General features: G+C 42.9%; 3 protein-coding genes across 5 annotated transcripts; all 3 read left to right on the top strand.

The window, feature by feature from the left end:
* Positions 1 to 442: 442 nt before the first annotated feature.
* Positions 443 to 2,363, top strand: s100a11 (S100 calcium binding protein A11). The gene is made up of 3 exons (XM_080863156.1): positions 443 to 592; positions 683 to 817; positions 2,032 to 2,363. The coding sequence occupies exons 1-3, from the start codon at positions 467 to 469 to the stop codon at positions 2,164 to 2,166; spliced, it is 396 nt and encodes a 131-aa protein (XP_080719282.1). The 5' UTR covers positions 443 to 466; the 3' UTR covers positions 2,167 to 2,363.
* A 1,477-nt stretch (positions 2,364 to 3,840) lies between these two features.
* Positions 3,841 to 15,389, top strand: s100u (S100 calcium binding protein U). The gene is made up of 3 exons (XM_080863627.1): positions 3,841 to 3,996; positions 11,230 to 11,362; positions 11,693 to 15,389. The coding sequence occupies exons 2-3, from the start codon at positions 11,243 to 11,245 to the stop codon at positions 12,212 to 12,214; spliced, it is 642 nt and encodes a 213-aa protein (XP_080719753.1). The 5' UTR covers positions 3,841 to 3,996; positions 11,230 to 11,242; the 3' UTR covers positions 12,215 to 15,389.
* A 1,678-nt stretch (positions 15,390 to 17,067) lies between these two features.
* On the top strand, positions 17,068 to 19,921 carry s100s (S100 calcium binding protein S). Of its 3 annotated transcripts, none has more exons than XM_080862850.1 (4): positions 17,068 to 17,140; positions 18,439 to 18,485; positions 18,821 to 18,974; positions 19,167 to 19,921. In XM_080862850.1, exons 2-4 carry the CDS (start codon positions 18,472 to 18,474, stop codon positions 19,353 to 19,355), a joined length of 357 nt encoding a protein of 118 aa, XP_080718976.1. In that variant the 5' UTR covers positions 17,068 to 17,140; positions 18,439 to 18,471; the 3' UTR covers positions 19,356 to 19,921. The 3 variants fall into 3 exon arrangements, with proteins under 3 accessions (XP_080718976.1, XP_080718977.1, XP_080718978.1); XM_080862851.1 differs by having other exon boundaries at positions 17,089 to 17,140; positions 18,439 to 18,489; XM_080862852.1 differs by lacking the exon at positions 18,439 to 18,485 and having other exon boundaries at positions 17,089 to 17,140.
* Positions 19,922 to 20,217: the final 296 nt, after the last annotated feature.

The following is a 20,217-nucleotide window of genomic DNA, read 5'->3' as shown; positions in this document are numbered from 1 at the left end:
ACATTGAGACAATCCTGAGGAAGTGAAAGACAAGTAAAATGCTGAGGGGGAAAAAGATAAAATGTCTAAAGTTAAAATGCTGTTTTAATCTTTTTTCAGAAGTTTAATCAGCTTAGTGCAGTTGGAAAGGCTCGCACATGACACTGTGTGTTTGTACCATATTATTTGAGTCATGTTTTGTATAAACTAATTACTGCTTAGGTATGCATGATTCGGTCACTTGATAAGAATGGCCTGATGCTACCACTAAATGCCTTGCTCTGCAAACTGAAATGGGTTTTGTGCTATCGTTAGTACAGTTTTGCCCTTTGTAGGGCAGAATGGCTGTTTTCTGTTCTCTCTGTGTGTGTGTGTGTGTGCGTGTGTGTGTGTGCGTGTGCGCTTTGTTTTGACATCTGTCTCCAGAGAAGTGGAATCAGGCAGATAAGGGCAGCCTGCTGGCTGGGGGAGAAGTGGGAACGGTTTAATGTTTTCCGCTGATGTTTGCATCAGTCGTGAAGATGAAGCGTATATATTTGGAGAGGTGATGGTCACAGTCAAGGGACAAGGTTCTCGGTACTTATTGCGACACACCGCACTGCAGACACAGAAAGTAAGACGGATGCTTTTTTCTTTCCTACTGCATTTCTTTTTTTAAGCTCTTGTGTGAGAAATACATTCACTCTACTTGTTTATTTCGCAGGTCATCATGGAAGCTGCTATCTCAACCCTTGTCACCCAGTTCAAGACATATGCTGGGAAAGACGGATCCTCCAGCACCCTGAGTAAGGATGAGTTCCAACACCTGGTGGCTTCTCAGCTGCCCAACTATGTCAAGGTGCGACTCTTAAGTTGTTCTTCCTCTTTTCCTTGTTATTTGTGTCCCTGAGCAGCCTACACACAGATATTAAAGAAACTGTAACTGTGGCATTGATCTGTTTGGCAAATGCACATTTTTTTCTACTCTGAGCATTCACCCAAACATACATGCACCTTTCTATACTTAAGCACCTTGTATGACATTCACACATGCACACACATTCACACTGCACGCATTGAGGTTAACATATTACCGAAGGATACTTCGACATGCAAGCTGGAGTAACCAGAGATTGAACCATCAACGCTCCGATTGGTAGACGACCCGCGCTACCTCCTGAACCACCACAACCACCCCAGCGTTTGGAGCCGTGTCGCTCTTTGTTGTTCCACTGGTAGGGCTGTATCTCCATTGGTATTTAAGTAGCAAATCTGTTTTTGGCACCAGACATTTTTAAAGATGCTGAGCACTGTGGACAAATATTAAGATTACGCCCTTGGCAGCCAATCAGAAAAATCCTCCCTCATCATGTTGTATCACGTGTACTCTATACAACACGATACACACTTTGCATGTAAAAATTCAACACTTGTGTGTGTAACATATATTACTATAATTTTGCTATCAAATTCTAATACTGTGCATTTTAATTCTACATGCAACGTGTGACTGTACATCATGTGACATAATTCTTTTTTTTTAACTTCACTTAATGTGTTTCTCTGATTCTGATTCTGATAATAACATTTTATACAAAATCACCATCTGCATCATAAGGTAATGTCTGATTTTGTATTTACAGTGGAATTGAAAAATTGTCAATACATTTATTTGATTATAACAAAATTATTAATTGATCAAACCGTGGTCAGCTGATTCTTGTAAGGAGTGTAATCTTGTAATTTGGGATTGTATCGGTGTGAAAGTGGAATGAAATTAATTATAAACTGTACAATATCAAGAAAAACACTTCTGCTGCATGTATAATGTAGTAATTTAATGTGTTTTATAGCCCAATGGCCATAGTAACTTACAGGGCTTGAGCTCTTTTCATAGCTGTTTTCCCCATGATCAAGAAACGTTGTGAGTGTGCCTACAAATGCTTTTCGGGTGTTTTTGTTACTTCATTCAACCATTAGGTGGCAGGACAGTGTTTCAAAGTAGATGATACTGCATCTGAGATCATTATATTGTATTGATCCTGAACTGTTCTTTGTGATCACCCTCTGCAGAATGCCAGTGATCCCGCTGTCATCGACCAGCTCATGGGCTCACTGGATGAAAACAACGACGGGGAGCTGACTTTCTCCGAGTTCTGGCAGCTGATCGGAAAACTGGCGAGCAAGCAGGGAGGCTTCAGTCAGTAGAGCTCGTCGCTTTCTGTCAATCGAGACTGAAAGTGAGCTGATTGTGCAACGCCAATCGTCTCAGTTTATGCTTTTGAGTTCAAGACCGTTTGAATTCTTTTGTCACCCTGCTGGTGCCACTCTTCAGTTAACCATTTGTTGAATACAGAAAACTATGAATTAAAGGCTTGATTGTCTTAAACCACCAACAACAACCAGCACTGCCTCCTGTCATTCATTCACTATATTATATGATGTCCAACCACCCACATTGTATTACAACCCTGATTTAGGGGGCTGTAATCCAGTATGCATTACCACTATTACAACTACACCATCCAGACAATATCTTGTTGCATAGTGCTTTATAATACCTGTACAAAGCTGCTTGTCCAAGCATTAAGCAGGGATGATGTAAAAGCATAGCTTAGCCTTTGCTGTCCATCAGTGTGGCCTCAGTAGTCTGCAAAATCATTCTATTATATTTTGCTTGTGCAGTTTAATTGCAATGTGCCTCTTCAGCTGGCAGTTCTTAGTGTTACGGTCACTTTGTATTAATTCCAATGTCTAGACAGAGTTATGTGTGTTGGCGAGCTCCCCAGCTGTTTTATAGCCTATAGGCCTGTTTTAATTTTGCCAGAGAGACACAAGGAGGTTATGCTAACTGATTTGGAGAACAATGATCTTTAACTGATTAATAAATGTGACCTTTGTATCCAAGTTACACAGATTGAGGTGCCAGTGTGGGAGGAATGATGCAATGAGTCATCAACTCCAAAGTGATAGACAAAATGAAGTTGGAACACACAAATGAATTGTCTGTATGACCAACTCCCTTTGGTTTGAAGTCCAGAGCGTTACCAGATAGCATTAATGTGAAGGCTTCTTTAGAACTTATCAGCACAGAGCGGGGGATATTTAGTAAGAGATAATCTGTGGCATAAATTCAAAATTTCAAAGTCTCAAAAGCTCTTTCGGGGATCTGGAAAGACTGCTTTACCTCTTCAACCATATTTGCCACCCACATTAGCTTTCCTGCAGTATGTTCAGTAGAGTCCTTCGCCTCACCCTCACATTTCCAAAGTGTCAGCAGGAAAAAGAGACAGGCCATTATTTTCAGCCTAATATAAGTTTTATCCTATTCTGTTAGTTTAAAAGAGTTAAAAAGTATTTATTTATTTATTACATTTTTATTTCCGTCAAAGAAAGTGGGTGCGTAAAATTGTGCCAATTTGTGTGTTATTCATTGTTTCAATGTTTACTTGCTATCTGGGAGACGTACAGATGTGTGTCTGTTTTATTTAAGACACATCCTCCCGCAAAATTTTGCAAGATTCTGGGGTATCGCTATGCTTTTTCTTTACTTTTAGTGAGTGAAATACTTTGGGAAACGCCTGAGCTGTGTGCAGATGAAGTAATCCCACCCGCCCTGTCTCCTCGTCCCAGCAGATGAAGCCGCTCCAAGCCACAAGCCTGCCTAGTTGGCGTGAAACTGAACAAATCACACATGACGTGAAACAGCTGGCTCGAGAGCCAAAGATAATTCCAATAAAAACCGAGTATAAGTGTTTCGATACACTTTCACTCCCTTTTCACGAAAGTTGGGGTCGCGCTCTTGCACATTCCCAATTCTCCGCTCTCTCTCTCTTCCAGGTACACGCCCTCTGACTTGTGAAGGGGGAAAAGTTTTAAGGACAGAAAAAAAAAACCCTAAATCACGGAAGAGATTCTGCAGTCCTACTAGTTTGGCAAGTTCTCTGGGCGCAAAGCAGCGTAGAAAGGTGGAGAAGAGGGCAGAAACTCAAATTTGCGCACATTTGTATACTTCTCTTGTCCCGCAGGCTGTAAACGGTGAGTTAAAAGGGTATTTTTTGGCTTATTTTAGTGATCTCCTCCGTGTATGCAGCTTATTTGCTCATCGGGTTTTTTTGCCACGTTTCGATAAACTCTCGCAAGAGCCATCCCATGAAATTTGGCCGCTGTCTGACTGCGGGACGGTTTCAATGACTCGACTCTACCGAAGTTTTGAGTTCACGTTGCACTTCCATAAAAAAAAAAAAGTAAATCATTATAGTTAGTGGCTGTTTTGCTTTCATGTGCGTTTACATTTTAGCTTTTACAAACTGTGTGGAGTTGAAGCATGAGCTCCTTTTCTTGGAAAATATATTTGATATGATTAAGGCAGATGCCGACCATTTTGCCAAATGGTACAAAAAATTAAAGTAACTCTGAGTGACAGTATTGGGCTTTAACGTGACACATCAACCAGGCATCCGGGTCGCGCGTAAAAATGCATTTTTGAGCGATTTTTGGTGCCGGTTTTTACACCTTTGCGCACAATATGCTTTTAATCGAGAGGCCCGTGAAGGCGGCAGTTTGTCTTGCTGAGTGGAGTTTTGTATAGCTGTGTCTGTCACTTGTGACAATTTTATTTGTTTTGGCTTAAACATTTAAAACTAGTCTACTTGTGGTATTTGGGATGAGTCCTGGAAAAAAGCGTCATGCTTGTGGACGATGTGGATTCAACATTGTCTGAGTTTTCTGTATTTGCAAACTTGGAAGAAAGACAATGACTGCGCGCTGTATTTTACAGCCACAACCTAACTTGTTCCTCTCTCAATATTTAATGCCACACTAGCGGTAGTATTGTCATTACTCTGCGCACCTACCGTATCACATTCGCCCGTTTGGAAACGCAATACTCAATCCTCTCTGGGCTCTGGAGGGAAATGGGAAACCTCTGGTTGTAGGCCTGCATATTTAATTATTTGCGCAGTAGTTTTGGGGCCTTTAAGGCAAATAGCGGGGATTAATGTGCCTTCTCTCCCGAGTCCAACAAGGTGAAGCTCTGACGTGGGATATTTGTTTAAAATCGTGCGCGCTTTTAGAAGCTATTCAAGCAATACTGACTTACGGCAGGTCGTAGGTGAACAATGAATGTGAGAAATGAAAGAAATGTCAGGCTGTAAATAGAAGAAATGTATTTTGAGTAGGACGCAGTTAAGGCTCTTGTGCATTCAGGCTGTGGAGGGTGTGTCACCAGCGGAGGAAGAAGTCCCCTAAAGTTCCTAAAAGGCCCGAGTTTGTTTGTTTTAGCATAACAAGAAATTAACAGTCGATTTCTTCATCCATAGCTGGGCAGTTTAAAACTGGTGAAACTAACTTTCCTTGAAAATACTTACGCACACACACACACACTTGTTTGTAACTTTATTAGGCCACTATTGTTCAGTGACAGCTGTTTTGACGATCAGAGATGTGCTCACTCGCCTGCATGCAAACGTGTGGTTATTGTTTTGGTAGCTCTCGTGACTTTAATAGCAACGCCATAAACGACACTGGGACAGCTCTGTCTTCTCGTGGCGACTCCCTTTATTGCCAAACTGCAACATACAATACACACGGCACAACCACCAGAGGGTGCTGCATGAACCCTTGAGTTAGTCCTTACCATAACATCCCCCTTTCTGAGTACATTATAACCATAATGTTTCCTGTGCTAATCCACATTTATGTCAACACTACATTCACTGCAACTTAACTTGTAGCTGAATATTTCAATGCTGTTACGTTAACTTTTATTCTGTAACGGACATTTATTGTTTCCACTTTATAACAATTATTTTATTTAACTGTGTGAACTTATCCAACTATGAAGGTGGGGTAGACTTCCCAATCCTTCCGCTGAGTGAGGGGATTATTCTGCCCCTGGCTGGTCACTCAGGTGCTCGAGAGTACCTACTACCTACTTCAAAGTCTTTAAGGTACCTCGGTGGGTTTCTGTCTCTGGTGGGATATCTTTTTTCAGTAATCCGGTCATTCGGTGGTGTAAGACACTGCTGTGCCTGGTTCGAAACCGGGCTGCTGCTGTCTTCTGGTATGACAGGGATTTGCTGTTCTGTCGGTTCCGTCTTGGTCTCTTTTAGTGTGATGAGATGGCTCCTGTTTCGACGTAGAAGTCCTCTCGGGGTCTCAACAAGGTAAGAACGCGGCGTCTCTGCTCTGCCTGATATAGTTCCATTTGTTTTCATGTCTGTTATCCAGACTTGATCTCCTGGGTGTAGTCCTGTGAGGTCTTGTGCTCTGTGTCTGTTGTTGAACCATTTCCACTGTTTTTCTCTCTCCTTCCCTTCTCTCTCTCTCAGTTTAGTGATGTTTGTCCAGCCTGGGTTGAGGCAGGATGGAAGTATGGGAACTGTGGTACGAAGTTTCCTCCCCATCAGAAGCTCTGCAGGGCTATGTCCATTGGCAAGTGGTGTGGCGCGATATGCCATGAGAGCAAGATATGGGTCTCCTTCTTTCTGTAGAAGGCTCTTTACTGTTCTCACTGCTCTTTCAGCCTCACCATTGCTCTGAGGGAATCTCGGGCTGGAAGTGGTGTGGGCAAAGCCCCACCCTGAAGCAAACTTTTGGAAATGTTCTGAGGAGAATTGTGGACCGTTATCCGACCTTAACTCTGTTGGAATGCCGTGGCGTGCGAATATGGACTTTAAGTGGTCAATCACTGCTGCTGATGTGGTAGAGGACAGCTTAGCTATTTCTATGTATCGTGAGAAATAGTCCACTGCAACCAAATACTGGCTGTTACTCCACTCAAAAAGATCAGCACCAACTAACTCCCACGGCCGTGTAGGAAACTCAGTTGGCATGAGTGTTTCTCTGGGTTGCTGTCTCACCTTTGCACACGTCTCACATTCTGCTACCAGCTGTTGTAGTTGAGAGCTCAGTCCTGGCCACCATACCGACTGCTTGGCTCGTTCCCTAGACTTTACAATGCCCTGGTGACCTGTGTGCAGTCGTGTCAAAACATCTTTTTGTAATATTTTTGGGATAACTATACGCATACCTTTTAGGAGAAGTTCATCTTCAACAGTCAGGTCCCCTGCATGCTGGTGGTATGGGAAACATGGACCTGGTATTTTGAGTTTGTCCGGCCAGCCATTCTTGCAGTAGAGTTTGATTTGTTTTAGTGTTTCGTCTTTGTCTTGCTGCTCTCTTATTTGTTGTAGTCTCTCCTCTGTTGCAGGAAGACCTGAAATCACCTGATGTGCATACAGGTTCATTTCGTCTCTTAATGTCTCGTCACAAACAGTTTTTTCTGGTGCTCTGGACAGCACGTCTGCAATTGCGATGTGTTTGCCTGGGACATGTGAGATGGTGAAAGAGTACCGCATTAATCTCATTCTCAGTCTTTGTACTCGTGGTGGCAGTTCGTCTAAGTTCTTGGAGCCCAAAAGTGGTACTAAAGGCTTGTGATCTGTCTCAACATGGAACTCAATGCCTATAAGAAAATCAGAGAATCGCTCACATGCCCAGGTTATGGCTAACGCTTCCTTCTCTATTTGAGCGTACCTCTGTTCCGTGGGGGTTAATGCTCTTGAAGCGAAGGCCACTGGTTTGGTTGCGTCATCCTCTTGTTTCTGAAGTAGCACCGCTCCTAGTCCATAGGAGGATGCATCAGCTGATACTGTTGTTTGTGCTTTGGGGTTGTAGAGTGCCAAGTTCGGTGGTTCACTCAGTTCTGCCTTAATGTTGTCAAATGCTGTTTGTTGAGCCTCACTCCAACACCACATGTTTTTGGTACTGAGTAGTTCTCTCAACGGCTGTGTTTTCTCTGCTAAGTGGGGAAGGTACTTGCCTAGATGATTAACCATTCCTAGGAATCGTCTCACTCCACCCACATCCGTGGGCGCTTCCATGTTGCTGACTGCTTTCACTTTCTCCGGGTCTGCTTTGACTCCTGCAGCATCGATGATCTGTCCGAGGAACTTGATTGAGGTCTTTGCAAACTCACACTTCTCACTTTTCAATGTCACCCCAGCTTTTGTGAGCCGTTCCAGGACTGCGATCAGTCTCTTGTCGTGCTGGATTTGTGTGTCAGCATAAACCAGAATGTCATCCATCTGGCAGACGACTCCTTCCAGCCCCTCTAAAAGCTGAGACATTCGTTTTTGGAAGTGTTCGGGGGCCGAAGATATGCCAAAACAAAGTCTATTAAAACAGAACCTTCCGAATGGCGTGATGAAGGTTGTGAGAAGAGCTGACTGTTTGGACAAAGGTATTTGCCAAAACCCTGAGTTAGCGTCGAGTTTTGAGAACAACTTTGCGCCCTCTAGCTGTCCTAGGGTGTGCTCAACTGATGGCAACATGTGTCTTTCTCTTTTCACAGAATTATTTAGTTTGGTCAAGTCCACGCACACACGCACTTCATCTCTGTTTGGTTTAGGTACTGGAACCATTCCTGCACACCAGTCGGTAGGCTGCTCTACTCTGGAGATTACACCTAACTCTTCCATCCGAGCAAGCTCTCTTTTGACTTTGGGTAACAGGGGAAGCGGGACTCTTCTTGGAGTTGACAGGGCAAACGGTTTGGCGTCTGCTTTAAGCTCAATTTTGTATTCCCCCGCCATCCGGCCTAACCCACTGAATAGTGTTGGAAACTGCTGCTTCACTGTTTCTACTGAAGTGAGTGACACAGTTTCTATTCTAGCCACTAACCCAAGTGCTACGCTCGCTATGCGGCTTAGTAATCCTTGTGTCAGGTCTGCTACTACATACACAGGCTGTACTGTAGCTTTGCTTGGAGTGCTCAAGTTAGCAGTAAATTTCCCTCTAACTGTTAATGGAGACATTCCCACCCCATATAGTTTCAGATCTGTGGGTTGCAGCTACGGTTTTTGTGCTAGAGTGTTGTACTCTTTTTCAGGCAAGACGGTTACGTCCGCTCCTGTATCAATTTTTAGCCAGCAGTCTGCATTGTTAACTTTTACTTTAGTCAACCACGCATCCTCTGTTCTATCTGAGGCTACCGTTCCCAGAAATGCTATTTCTCTTTCTTCTCTGTTACCACCCGCTGCACGTATTTCTCCCACTGCCCCAGACCTACATACTCTTGCGTAGTGACCTTTCTTTTTGCACTGATTGCAGAGTACCTCTCTGGCTGGGCACTGGTGTTTGCTGTGAAAGGGTGTCTTTCCACATCGGTTGCATTGGCTTTTCACATTCCTCTCCGTGGTTTGTGGTACAGTCTTTCGTGGTTTGAAGTGTTTCGTTTTTGCTTTAACGATGTCCACGTTGCAAAGATTCTCCTGCTTGAAGTTGTTTTTAAGAAGATCCTGTTGTTTCTTAACAAGTTCACTTTGGCGAATCCGTATCACTGCTTTTTCTAATGTGAGCTCCGCATCCATTTGTAGTTGCTCCGAGAGTCTCTTGTCTCTTATTCCGACAACGAGTCTGTCTCTTATCATTTCACTGTGCAGCGCCCCGTAGCCACAATGCTCAGCCAAGGCATATAGGGATGTAATAAACCCGTCTGCAGTCTCTCCTGCTTCTTGCTGCCTTTGGTTGAACTTTGCACGTTCAAAGATAACATTTCTTCTGACTACAAAGTGTGCCTCGAGTTTGTCTTTGAGAGTGTGGTACTCACTCGCCTCCTCTTCGGTCAGGTTCAACGAGGTGATCACGTCTTCAGCTTCATCGCCCATTGTATATATCAGAGTGTTAACCTGGTTTTCGTCCGATTGTAGCTCGAGTCCGGATGCTATCCTGAACCTGTCGAAGCGTCGGATCCATTTCGGCCACTCTTCCGGCTTTGAAAAATCAAACTTCGACGGCGGTGATACTTGAAAGGCTGCTGGTGCGGCCGCCATGTTGCTAGTCGCGAGATGCTAGTTAGCGCTTCTTGCTAATTTGTTAGCTTAGCTCTTACTGTGGCTGTTATTGCAACCTTGCAGGGCGAGTTCTCTCCGGTGAGGAAGTTTCCGTGTTCCGTTATGTTCTTCTTCTCTCCCGAGCACTTCTGACACCATGTTTTGGTAGCTCTCGTGACTTTAATAGCAACGCCATAAACGACACTGGGACAGCTCTGTCTTCTCGTGGCGACTCCCTTTATTGCCAAACTGCAACATACAATACACACGGCACAACCACCAGAGGGTGCTGCATGAACCCTTGAGTTAGTCCTTACCATAACAGTTATATTGTGCGCTCTGTTGTGGCACAACAAGGTCAGACAGATACAGAGCAGTAGGTCAGCTGCAAGTGTTAGATTTAAAACACTCTATGGTGTCAAAGCCTGTTGCTAATTAACATATGCTGAAACTAACACTAGCACCATAAACTTCAGGTGGGTGTTGTAAAGTGCACAGACTTTAGTAACTAATGATGTTAATTTTCTGCATGACAGCTTCCTTGTTGAAACAAAGAACAGTTTGTTTCTGTTTTGTACTTTGCGCTGCTACATTTGAATTCTGAAGTTGACATGCAATATGTTTGCCTTAAACATATCTTCTCTCTGCGTTGGGGCAGACTAACTCGGAACTGGCCTGTAAATTCCTGTCTTAAGTGATTTCAACAGGCAGCGATGAATGGAATTTCTGCGAACATGTGTCACCTATTGGCATGTTAAACTTGGGGAAATGCCTGTAGACTATATGAACGAGTTTGTAAAGATCTAAGGTCCTGATAGTCTCTCTGTCAGACTCCAAACATCTGCAAAGGTTTTAATGTATAGGAATTGGCTGCTGATGTGTAATGAAAGAGTGATAATCCACAGCAGGCCTAATTGTCCCATTTGGTAGCGTGAAAGGGGGTAACAGAGTGAAAACAAGAAAGAGACAGTAGCAGGTAAGAGAGAGGCAAGTACAGCTGGCAAGGTAGCAAAAGCAAGACAGAATGAGGGAGGGGGGGGGGGGGGGGGGGGGGAGAGAAGCGCAAACAGGGACTAGGTAATCCCTTAGGTAATCTGAAGCCCAGTCCCCTCGGTAGCTTCAGTAGATCAGATGACCTATCAAAGATCAGAACTTCCATTGTGTGTTACAGCTTGTCTCTCAATCAGACTCTCCACTTATCTCACGTCACCATCCCTCCCTTATTGGAACTCAAGGCTCAACACCTGAAACAAAAGGACGCGCATGGAAATGAGGAGATCCTCTGTTTCATTTTCCACTGCATGTGCCTGTTACTGCAACACACTTGAACCACACTGTCTCCATGCAACTTCCCTCAAACAGCACGCAACAGTGATTATAACCATCTAAGTATCTATCTATCTATGATCATTGTTTTTATCTCTCCCTTTTGTAGAGAGAGAGAAGTCATGGAGAGTGCCATTCAGACCATGGTGAAGGTCTTCCTGAAGTCGTCCAAAGGAAGGGAGAGTCTAGGGAAGAAAGAATTCCAAAACCTTGTCTCATCCCAGCTGGGAAACATCCTCACGGTTAGGAAATCTTTGTTGAAATCTCAGAATTGTTGCTTATATTTGGATTATGTAATCATCTTCCACAAAAGCAGACAATGGTGTTGTGTTAGCCCTGGCCAGCCTTAACCTGTCCAGATTTTTGAAATGTTAACTGTGAACAAATGTTGCTGTAATATACAGCCAGTACATGGGAAAAGTGATCCGGTATGATGAAATGACACGGATCAACATTATAATGTAAACGGAGCTACTGATAGAGGGCCATTTACTAATCATGTACGGTGATATGACCAGTAAGAGGTGAGGTAGAGTTACTAATCATCATGATTGTATGTGCCTACTATTCAGGACACAGACAGCAAAGAAGCGATAGACAACATGGGTAAGGGGCTGGATAGCGACCAAGATGGCAAGGTTGGCTTTGAGGAGTTCATGAAGCTAGTCGGCTATGTGGCCTGCTCGCTGAGTGAGCAACGTTCGCTCGCCAAAGAGGAACCTGCACAGAATTCTGCATCTGCACAAGTGGCACAAAGCGTCCCCAACAAGGACGCTCAGAAGCCCAACGCGAACGAGGAAGCGAAGCCCGAGGCGAACGAAGAGGCAAAGCCAGCAGCAAGTGCTGAAGTGAAGGTAGAAGCAAATGCAGACGCAAAGGCAGAAGTAAAGGTAGAAGCAAAGGCAGAGGGGCAGACGCAGCCGGAGGCAGCAAAGGAAGCAGCTGTGTCTGCCACAGCTGCAAAAGCAGGAGAAGCGGCTGTAAAAGCGGAGGAAAACGTGGAGGAAACGGTAAAGGTGGGGGAAACTGCAGACAAGCTCCCCGCTGCTGTGAAGGAAGATGTGGAAAAGAAGACAGAGGAGGCGACCTCATAGGGGACAATTCATCCTTCACAACAAAAAAAGAAAAGAAATCACACTACACACATTCAAAACACTACACAAAGCACAGCCTTATCAATGTTAAAACAAATCGAAAAGCCACTAATGATTTTTTTTTATGTTTCAAACACAGAACTTTGAAATAAAGCAATATTGGGAAAAGTTAAAACACTACAAGACCAGCTCTAAAAAAATAACAAGATATTCCTTTTTATAAGATAACTGTCAGTTTATTGCTTTGTACTACTAGTTACCACTATGTTCTTATGTACAGCATGTGCATCCCACTATATAGCACATTTACCTCATTATGATAATATACTATGATAGCATGCAGACGTACGCTATCCCGTGCATGCCGTGTCCCTGTGAAAACCTTGCTGCACACGTGACCAACGCACCACTGCCAACAAGACCTTTAGCTTAAACCCAAACCTGTGCTTCCTGCACAGTTGTGCCATGCAGTCCTTTGGGTCCTTGATAAAACAGAAGTAAATTACATCTTAAAGGAATAGTTTGACATTTTAGGAAATATGCTTTTGAGATTAATAGCCAAAAATTCCTATACATTAGATAGCTTTGATTTGGCTAAAAATAACAACACGAAACATCTGCCAGCATCCCTAAAGATAAGAAATAACATTTTACAACAACTTTTTTGTTTAATAAGTTGTTCGCACCTTTTTAGAACAAAATACATTGATCATATCTGTTATTTAGTGCTAAAAGAGGGTAGCTGTTTTCCTCTTTAACTATAATTGATTTTCCATACAGACCCTAGGGTGCTTTTTTTCCTCTCTTCCGACTCTTTAAAGTGTATTTCTGAATGTGTCAAAGTGTTCCTGCATTAGGTGCATGAAAATCTGACAGTACATTTTTACTAACATTCTCGTGCTATATTTCTGATTGAGCATGACAATAAACAGAAGTGTTTTGCTGATGCTTTGCATTACTTCAGCTTGTCTTAACTGTGGTATTGGCCTCCTTTAAACCTCCTTCTTCTTCTTTCTCTTTCAAGTCTGCTTCACGGGCTCACTGTGCTGCAAAAGTTAACTTCATCTGGTGTCTGCAGCGTATTCTCATCACTTTTAGTCTGCCATAAATTAGGAACTGGAAGATCAGGTGTGACCTTTGGCTAAATAATTAAGGTTCAGGGTTGGAATCCACACCAAAGGGCCATTAAGTGGCCAAAGGGGAGCCCAGATGAGCCTCATATGAGTGGGCTGGTCACTAGAGGGGCAGGTCAGAAAAGACGCTCTTGTAACCTAAGTTGAAGAGAAGAACATGATAACTAAAAGCCAAGAAGTCAAGCAGCCTTAACAGGTGTCACTTTTTAAAAATTAGTGCCTGTATTATGTGTATTTGAGACAGCAAGTCCTGCCTATTTAACCCTTAGGTGTTGGGCGGTTCATTATCAGGAGTGATCACTGGCAGCACAGGACAGAGGAGGAGTGACTTGACCTCTGTTTTGGAGGCTTTCCTTATAGTTGTTCATCGTCGTGGGTGGGGTTTTTTTTTTTTGTTTCTTTGTTTTGTTTTGGGGTTGTTGTTTTTTTGCTGGTTTAGGCACCGTTTGTTCATCCCTGTGTGTTTGTCTGTCAGTCACACTCTCATTCTGTTTAAAGACCCCGTTTGACCTGCAACTGGATCCTTGGGCATTAGGCATTGGGAAACTACTGGATTAGGCATTTGATGGGTAACACACCCTGGGACACAAACAATTACATGAAAGTAATCCCGGGCTCCAGTGAACCTGCCTATCAGACGAGGTGGTAGTGTCAAAGGTATCATTGTCAGAGGTTGTGCCTTTTTTTTTTTTTAAGCAAAAAAAAAAAAGAAGAAGAAAAAAAGAATACTGAGCCATCAATGTGTGAGCTTCTGCAAAAGGCTAATAATGAGATGTTGCATGCTTTTGGAAACGTATTACCATTTTATTACCATTATTGTGGCCATTATTTAAGTTCTACATGGCCTCTTTATAATTAACTATTAAGCCTATACATAACTCTTATCTGGACCACTATGGAGATAAACTTGAAAGTGTACTTCTTTGTCACATTATATGCAATTTGTTAATTACAATTTAATGATTTGCAAATTGTTTCATCATCAATAATGCACCCATGAAAACAAAAAGGTTTGTGTTGCAGGCCTGCTGTGTTGCAGGTCTGTGAGACCAGCTGCAAAGTGCTTCAGGCACACACATTTTGGGCAGCGGACCAAATGTGTACCTTATGTACTGTTAGAGCACCTGGCACCGCAAACCGCTCAACAGCAACACGGGCAAGATAAATAAGCCTTGAGTCATGTGACCGCCATGGCTCACTGCGACACTCCCATTGTAAATAACCTCATTTACACACTCTGCTCAGACTTTATACTCACAGTATGCTACGTTTCCCGCCGCAGTTATTATTAACACACTTACTGAACAATCGGGGCTTTTTACACTACGTTATGATTTCTTTTAATAAAATACGTATAATTTTTATACTGCAAATACATTCTGGTACTTCCTATGACTAATAGAACCATGATCTCTTAAATTGCTGTAGTCAGCTTCCTGTTTAACTTGCACTAACAGCAGATGCCGTGTTTTTGAAGTGAGCATACCTGGGTTGCACATCATCTAACAAAGGTAATATTTGAATCTCTGCGATGATGACCTATGAGAGCTGCAGCCTCTTTCAGAGAGCTTAAACTGTTTGCAATGGCAGTGTTATTATTCTGTCCCTTAGTGCAAACCCCACCCAGCTTTAACTCATGTAGATTAAAAACATGCTGGAACTGAGCACAGCAGATTTGCAGTGGGGATTGTTTGCCGTCGTGTTTTCATTGCGACACAATGAATCTCTTTCATTCTGAGATACAGAAGATGAAGATAACAGCATGCGTTAAGAATCTCCAAAGTGATACACGTACGAGTGTACGAACGTGTGAGTCATAATGTTTGTGATTACGGGGCCGTTCCCAGGGACCGTGCAGGCTTTTATCACTGTGCATTAATGCAGTCCTGCCAAGTACAGCAGTTGGACTTATTCAGGTCCACTGACCTGTACAGTAAACTTTATTATGCTGATTTTTTAACTTCATATGTAACGCTGTATCGTTTTGGATAATTTTATGTAAAGTGTAATGGCTAACATTGAATAAACTGTGACAATAACAAGTTTTTGTAGATTGTTCAATTAAAAATCCTGGTGTTGGTGTTAAGGTTTTTACAAATCAGGATGTAAAATACCTGAAAGTCAGTGACGTAGAAGCTCATCTGACTGATGATGCACCACAACTTACAGGTTAACATAATCTGTGAAGTAAAGAAAGTAAATACATCACTGCATGGGTGTTTTGCACAAGTGTGGCCATGAGATTGAGCACAATTTGGATGAAGATCCATAAAGTACAAGAAGCTGAAATTCTGTTGAATAGTTAAAGGGTAACATGAGCTAAAAATCTATCTATCCTTTTTCTATCATTTAATGGTAGTGGTCAGTAAAAGTATTCTAATACAACCTCAGATGAAAAGCAGCACATGACAGATTACACAGTTTCATCATTTATTCAAAAGAAATTAAGCCAAAATGCAGAATCAGTGAGAAAAACTAAATACACCCTTACTGCTTCCAAAGAAATTAAGAAGGAAAGTGTTGGCAGGAAAGACATGAGCAATGATCTTAAAGAAGCATTTGTTGCTGCCCTTCAATCTCAGAAGGCGGTACTTTGCCATTCCCAAACAAGTTTTTGTCCATCATTCTACTGTGAGAAAGATAGGTGGAAAGACAGTTGTCAATTGTTCCAGGAATGGGCAGCCCAGCAAATTCACCCAAAGGACAGACCATGCAACGCTTAGAGACTCTGCAAAACACCCAAGAGCTGCACTGGAGACTCTACAGGTTTCAGTTAGCATGTTAAATGTTAGAAATTAGAAAAGACTAAAAAAAAGCGTGGTATTTTGGAAGAGGTTCCAAGAAAAAACTTTTAAAATGAACATTGCAGCAGAGCTTAGATTTGCAAAATTGCATCTGAACAAATCCCAAGGCTTCCGAAACAGCCTTGGACAGACGAGACCAAAATGGAGATGTTTAGCCATGAAGCACACCTCATATCAACTCTCCTGCACGGTGGTGGAGGGGTGATGATTTAGGCTTGTTTGGCAGGTGCAGGACCTGGGCAACTTGCAGTCATTAATTTCACCATGAACATGAACACTAGAGTGAAATGTGAGGCCATCTGTCTGACGGCAAAAGCTTAACCCAAACTGGGTCATTCAACAAGCACAGCAGCAAATCTACAACAGAATGGCTGAAAAGAAAAGAATGAAGATTCTGCAATGGACAGATCAAAAAAAAGCTTTCCCAACCTCAAACTGATTGAAATGTTGTGGCAGGACCTTAAAAGAGCCGTGTGTAAATGAGTGCTGGCAAACCTCAATGAACTGAAGCAACGCTGACAAGAAGAAAAATTCCTCTGATAAAGTTATAAAGAAAACGAGTGCTTCAAGTTATTGCTGCTAAAGGCAGGTTATATAAGCTAATGAATCATAGGGTGTACTTAATTTTTTACACACTGCCTCTGCATTTTGATTTAGTCTTAAATATATTACAGTGTAATATATCACACGCTGTTCATCTGAGGCTGTTTTTACATAAATTCCTTTTCATGACTGTATGCATATGTGATGAAGAAAGGAGGGGAGCTGAACACCTGCGCAGAGAGAGATAGATGTAAAGGAAACTGAAGTAGTATACGTAAGTGGGTGAAGGAGTTGGGGGTTGGGTGGGGGGGGGGGGTTTAAGGAGGAGGAGGGAGAGGTACAGGTGATATTTAAGCCACTGGCAAACTCTCTCCCCATCCATCTTCGCCTTGGCTCTGTCCCCTGCACCTCTTCAAAGACAAAGGAGGCCCTCCATCAGTACTCAGGTAAGACGGATAGCTTGGATTTTGGACTTTCTCCTCTGTATCCGATGAAAGTTTCTTTGTAAAGTGTTTTAGCAGCTGCACAGCCGAAGTAAATACTCAAATGCCGTTAGTGCAGAACGGATAGTGGGCACTCAGCAGCAGACTTGGAAAACAAACTGCGTGAGTCAGTTGGTGATTTTTTTTGTCTGGACAAAGCACTGCTGGCTTTCCACTGATGTGCAAGCTTTGAGAGGAGCATGACAGGAAATTTGCACATCAGTGAAATATGGAAACAAGCGAAGCCAGTAGGGATTTGTGGCAGAGCAGCAGAGCACTGGTAGGAAAGATAATATACTGAACATACTGGACATACCAAATCTTTTAGTCTCAGCATGTCTTGTTCCATTAAGCTGATTATCTTCTTTTTTTTAAACTCAAGATATTTAACGCCATGCATCACTCGATACGGATATTGCTTCATCGTTAAGATAACTTCATACATATGCATTATTACTATACTCACTGTGTCACTGATAGCATTTCCATCTCCATGGCTTCCTTTTGTATTGTGCCAGTCAGTGAGACAGTGACCCCTATAGATTTTCCAGTGAGTCAGCTTTGGTGTCCACTGGCCTCATCTTTTGTCTGTGCTGCCTGCAGCTCTGACCTCTCTGGTACAATGCTCTGCAGCATGACGAGAGGCAATAACCGGTGACTGACATTAACATCCCTGTCTCCTTATGTCAGAGATGATAATTAATAAATCATGCACAGGGGAGCATGGCAGACTGATTGTGCCCTTTGGTGTTACGTGTGGTAAGGATTAGCATCAGCACAGCTCTGCACACTGTTTTCCAGTTAATAGGTCCCTGAACTTTAAACTTTGGGCCAAAAGCTGAATGCATCTTGGCAAGAGTGGAATTGAAGTCCCTCATCTGTATGCACTAGTTAGTGTATATGCTGGCAACTCAGGTTACTTGCCCCCTTAGTTTCTAAATGTCATTACCAGGCAAGTGTTATGTTTCACTTGTGGTTTCCATTTGAATGATAAGACTTGTTACACGATCAGCATATAGAGAGATGTGGTTTACATCGAAACCATTCATTGCTGATGCCGTGGAGTTAATTGGTACATGCATTACCAATTCAGCTTACAACACCGATAACCCAAGGATCAAAGAACAATGAAGCGTGTGCTTTTTTTGTTGTTGTTGTTGTTGTTGTTGTTGTTGTTGTTGTTTTTGGGGTTTGTGTTTTTGGAAAACCCTTCACACTCATGCTTCATTGACAGTGACTTATCTGTGTCTGTGTGTGCACAGTCTCTCCACGAGTCCAGCACAAGAAGCTCCACGATGCCGGACACAATGTGTGTAAGATTGTTCAAAAAAAAGCTTTCCCAAAGCTGTCCTGCATCTTTTCATCCACATCTCTGAAACGTAAAACCTACTAAGGTTGCACACACACACATACAGTGACCTTAGTAGACTCTGCAATGCATGCAGAGCATTATTAAACCCAATGCTTAGAAATAGGGAAAAACCTCTCTGCTTTGCTTTGCTTCCTTCTATCTATCCATCCATCAACTATCACTCTTATGGAGGTGGCTTCACCCTTGACTGCTATGTGACCGCACATGCAGCTAGGGCTGGAGCGGGCATTATGTGGCAGAGTCCGACCTCTTTACTTGAATCCCCCTTCCAGCATGTCCAAGGAGCCCAGTTCCAACCTGGAGAGTGCCATGCAGATGCTCATAAAGACCTTCCACAAGTATTCGGGGAAGGAAGGCGACAAGTACACTCTGAGCCGGGGCGAACTGAAGGAGCTGCTACTAGAGGAGCTGGGGAGTTATTTAGGGGTAATTATGTGGTTTGCACACTAACACACTAATACAGTTTACAAATATGCATGATGCAAGTAAAGATATTGGCTCATCTCCTCAGACGCACAAGAACAAACAAGCCTGTGCAGTTATATATGCCCACAGATGCACGTGCATGACACCTAACACATTCTTAAGCCTGTCTCTCTCTCTGTTCCACACTGACAGAGCTCCAAAGATAATGAAGCAGTTGAGAAGGTGATGAACGACTTGGACGCCAACAATGACGGGGAGGTGGACTTCACCGAGTTCATCATTCTGATGGGCGCCCTCACAGTCGCCTGCAACGACTTCTTCCTGGAGTTCAAAACAGACGACAAACCCAAAGACGGCGAGTCAGCGCAGAAGAAAGATTGAAACACTGCAAAAGAAGGAGGGGGGGGTGGGGGGGGGGGGGGGCGAGAAAAGTGAGATGGAGAGGGCGTAAAAGAACTGTAAATCAGCAGAGGAGATAGAGGACAGACGTGCAATGGCTTCTCTTTTTTTAAAATCTTATGCAATATGTAAACACTACAGCTACACATGAGGGAAGAGGTCCAGCGCTTTAGTTTATGGTTTCACAGAACACAGAGCATTCAGGAGGAGTAGTGTTTTTCCTTCTGCAACTGTTTCTCATACCACAGCTTATCCGGAGCTAGTTGCACTGTTCTCAGAGCAGTGGCTAGTTTTATATACACGACAGGGTTAATTTCAGCTTCTTCTAACTCAGATTCAGCAGTCACTTAGGTTTAGTAAGGCACGGGAAAGACAGGAAGTTTGGGGATGTTTGAGAATGTCTTGCACGTGAATAACTTGACAACATATATTTAGTCACAGAATAAGTTACAGATTATACCAGATTGTACTCAGTCTTGAAAATATTTATGATTTGTCCCCTCTCTTTTGCTTTTGTAATCTTTTCAAAATATTAAACGTGGCATTTAACCAAATATTAAGCGTGGTGTTTGCAGTGTCACGTACTTGAAAATATAAGCGGACTCTTACAATGCAGAAGTACAAATCTATAATTTGTCACACACGTGTGGCAGCTGGAAGTCGAGTTGAATATCAGCAAACTGTGAGGCTGTGGTTGAGTGTAAGCACTGACATTTTGTGAGTACTGCTTGTCTGTGTGTGTGTGTTTATGCATGTCTGTGTGTATCTGTATATTGGGGATTCCCACAGAGTAAACTGCTCTGGCTCACACATCCTGCCAACAATATCCTGCAAGTCTTGTTCC

Source organism: Rhamphochromis sp. 'chilingali', assembly GCF_963969265.1.
Source record: "Rhamphochromis sp. 'chilingali' genome assembly, chromosome: 17".
In the NCBI taxonomy this organism is placed as follows: Eukaryota; Metazoa; Chordata; class Actinopteri; order Cichliformes; family Cichlidae; genus Rhamphochromis; species Rhamphochromis sp. 'chilingali'.
The sequence above is the reverse complement of the archived record's forward strand: the minus strand, read 5'-3'. Positions and strand labels throughout refer to the sequence as shown.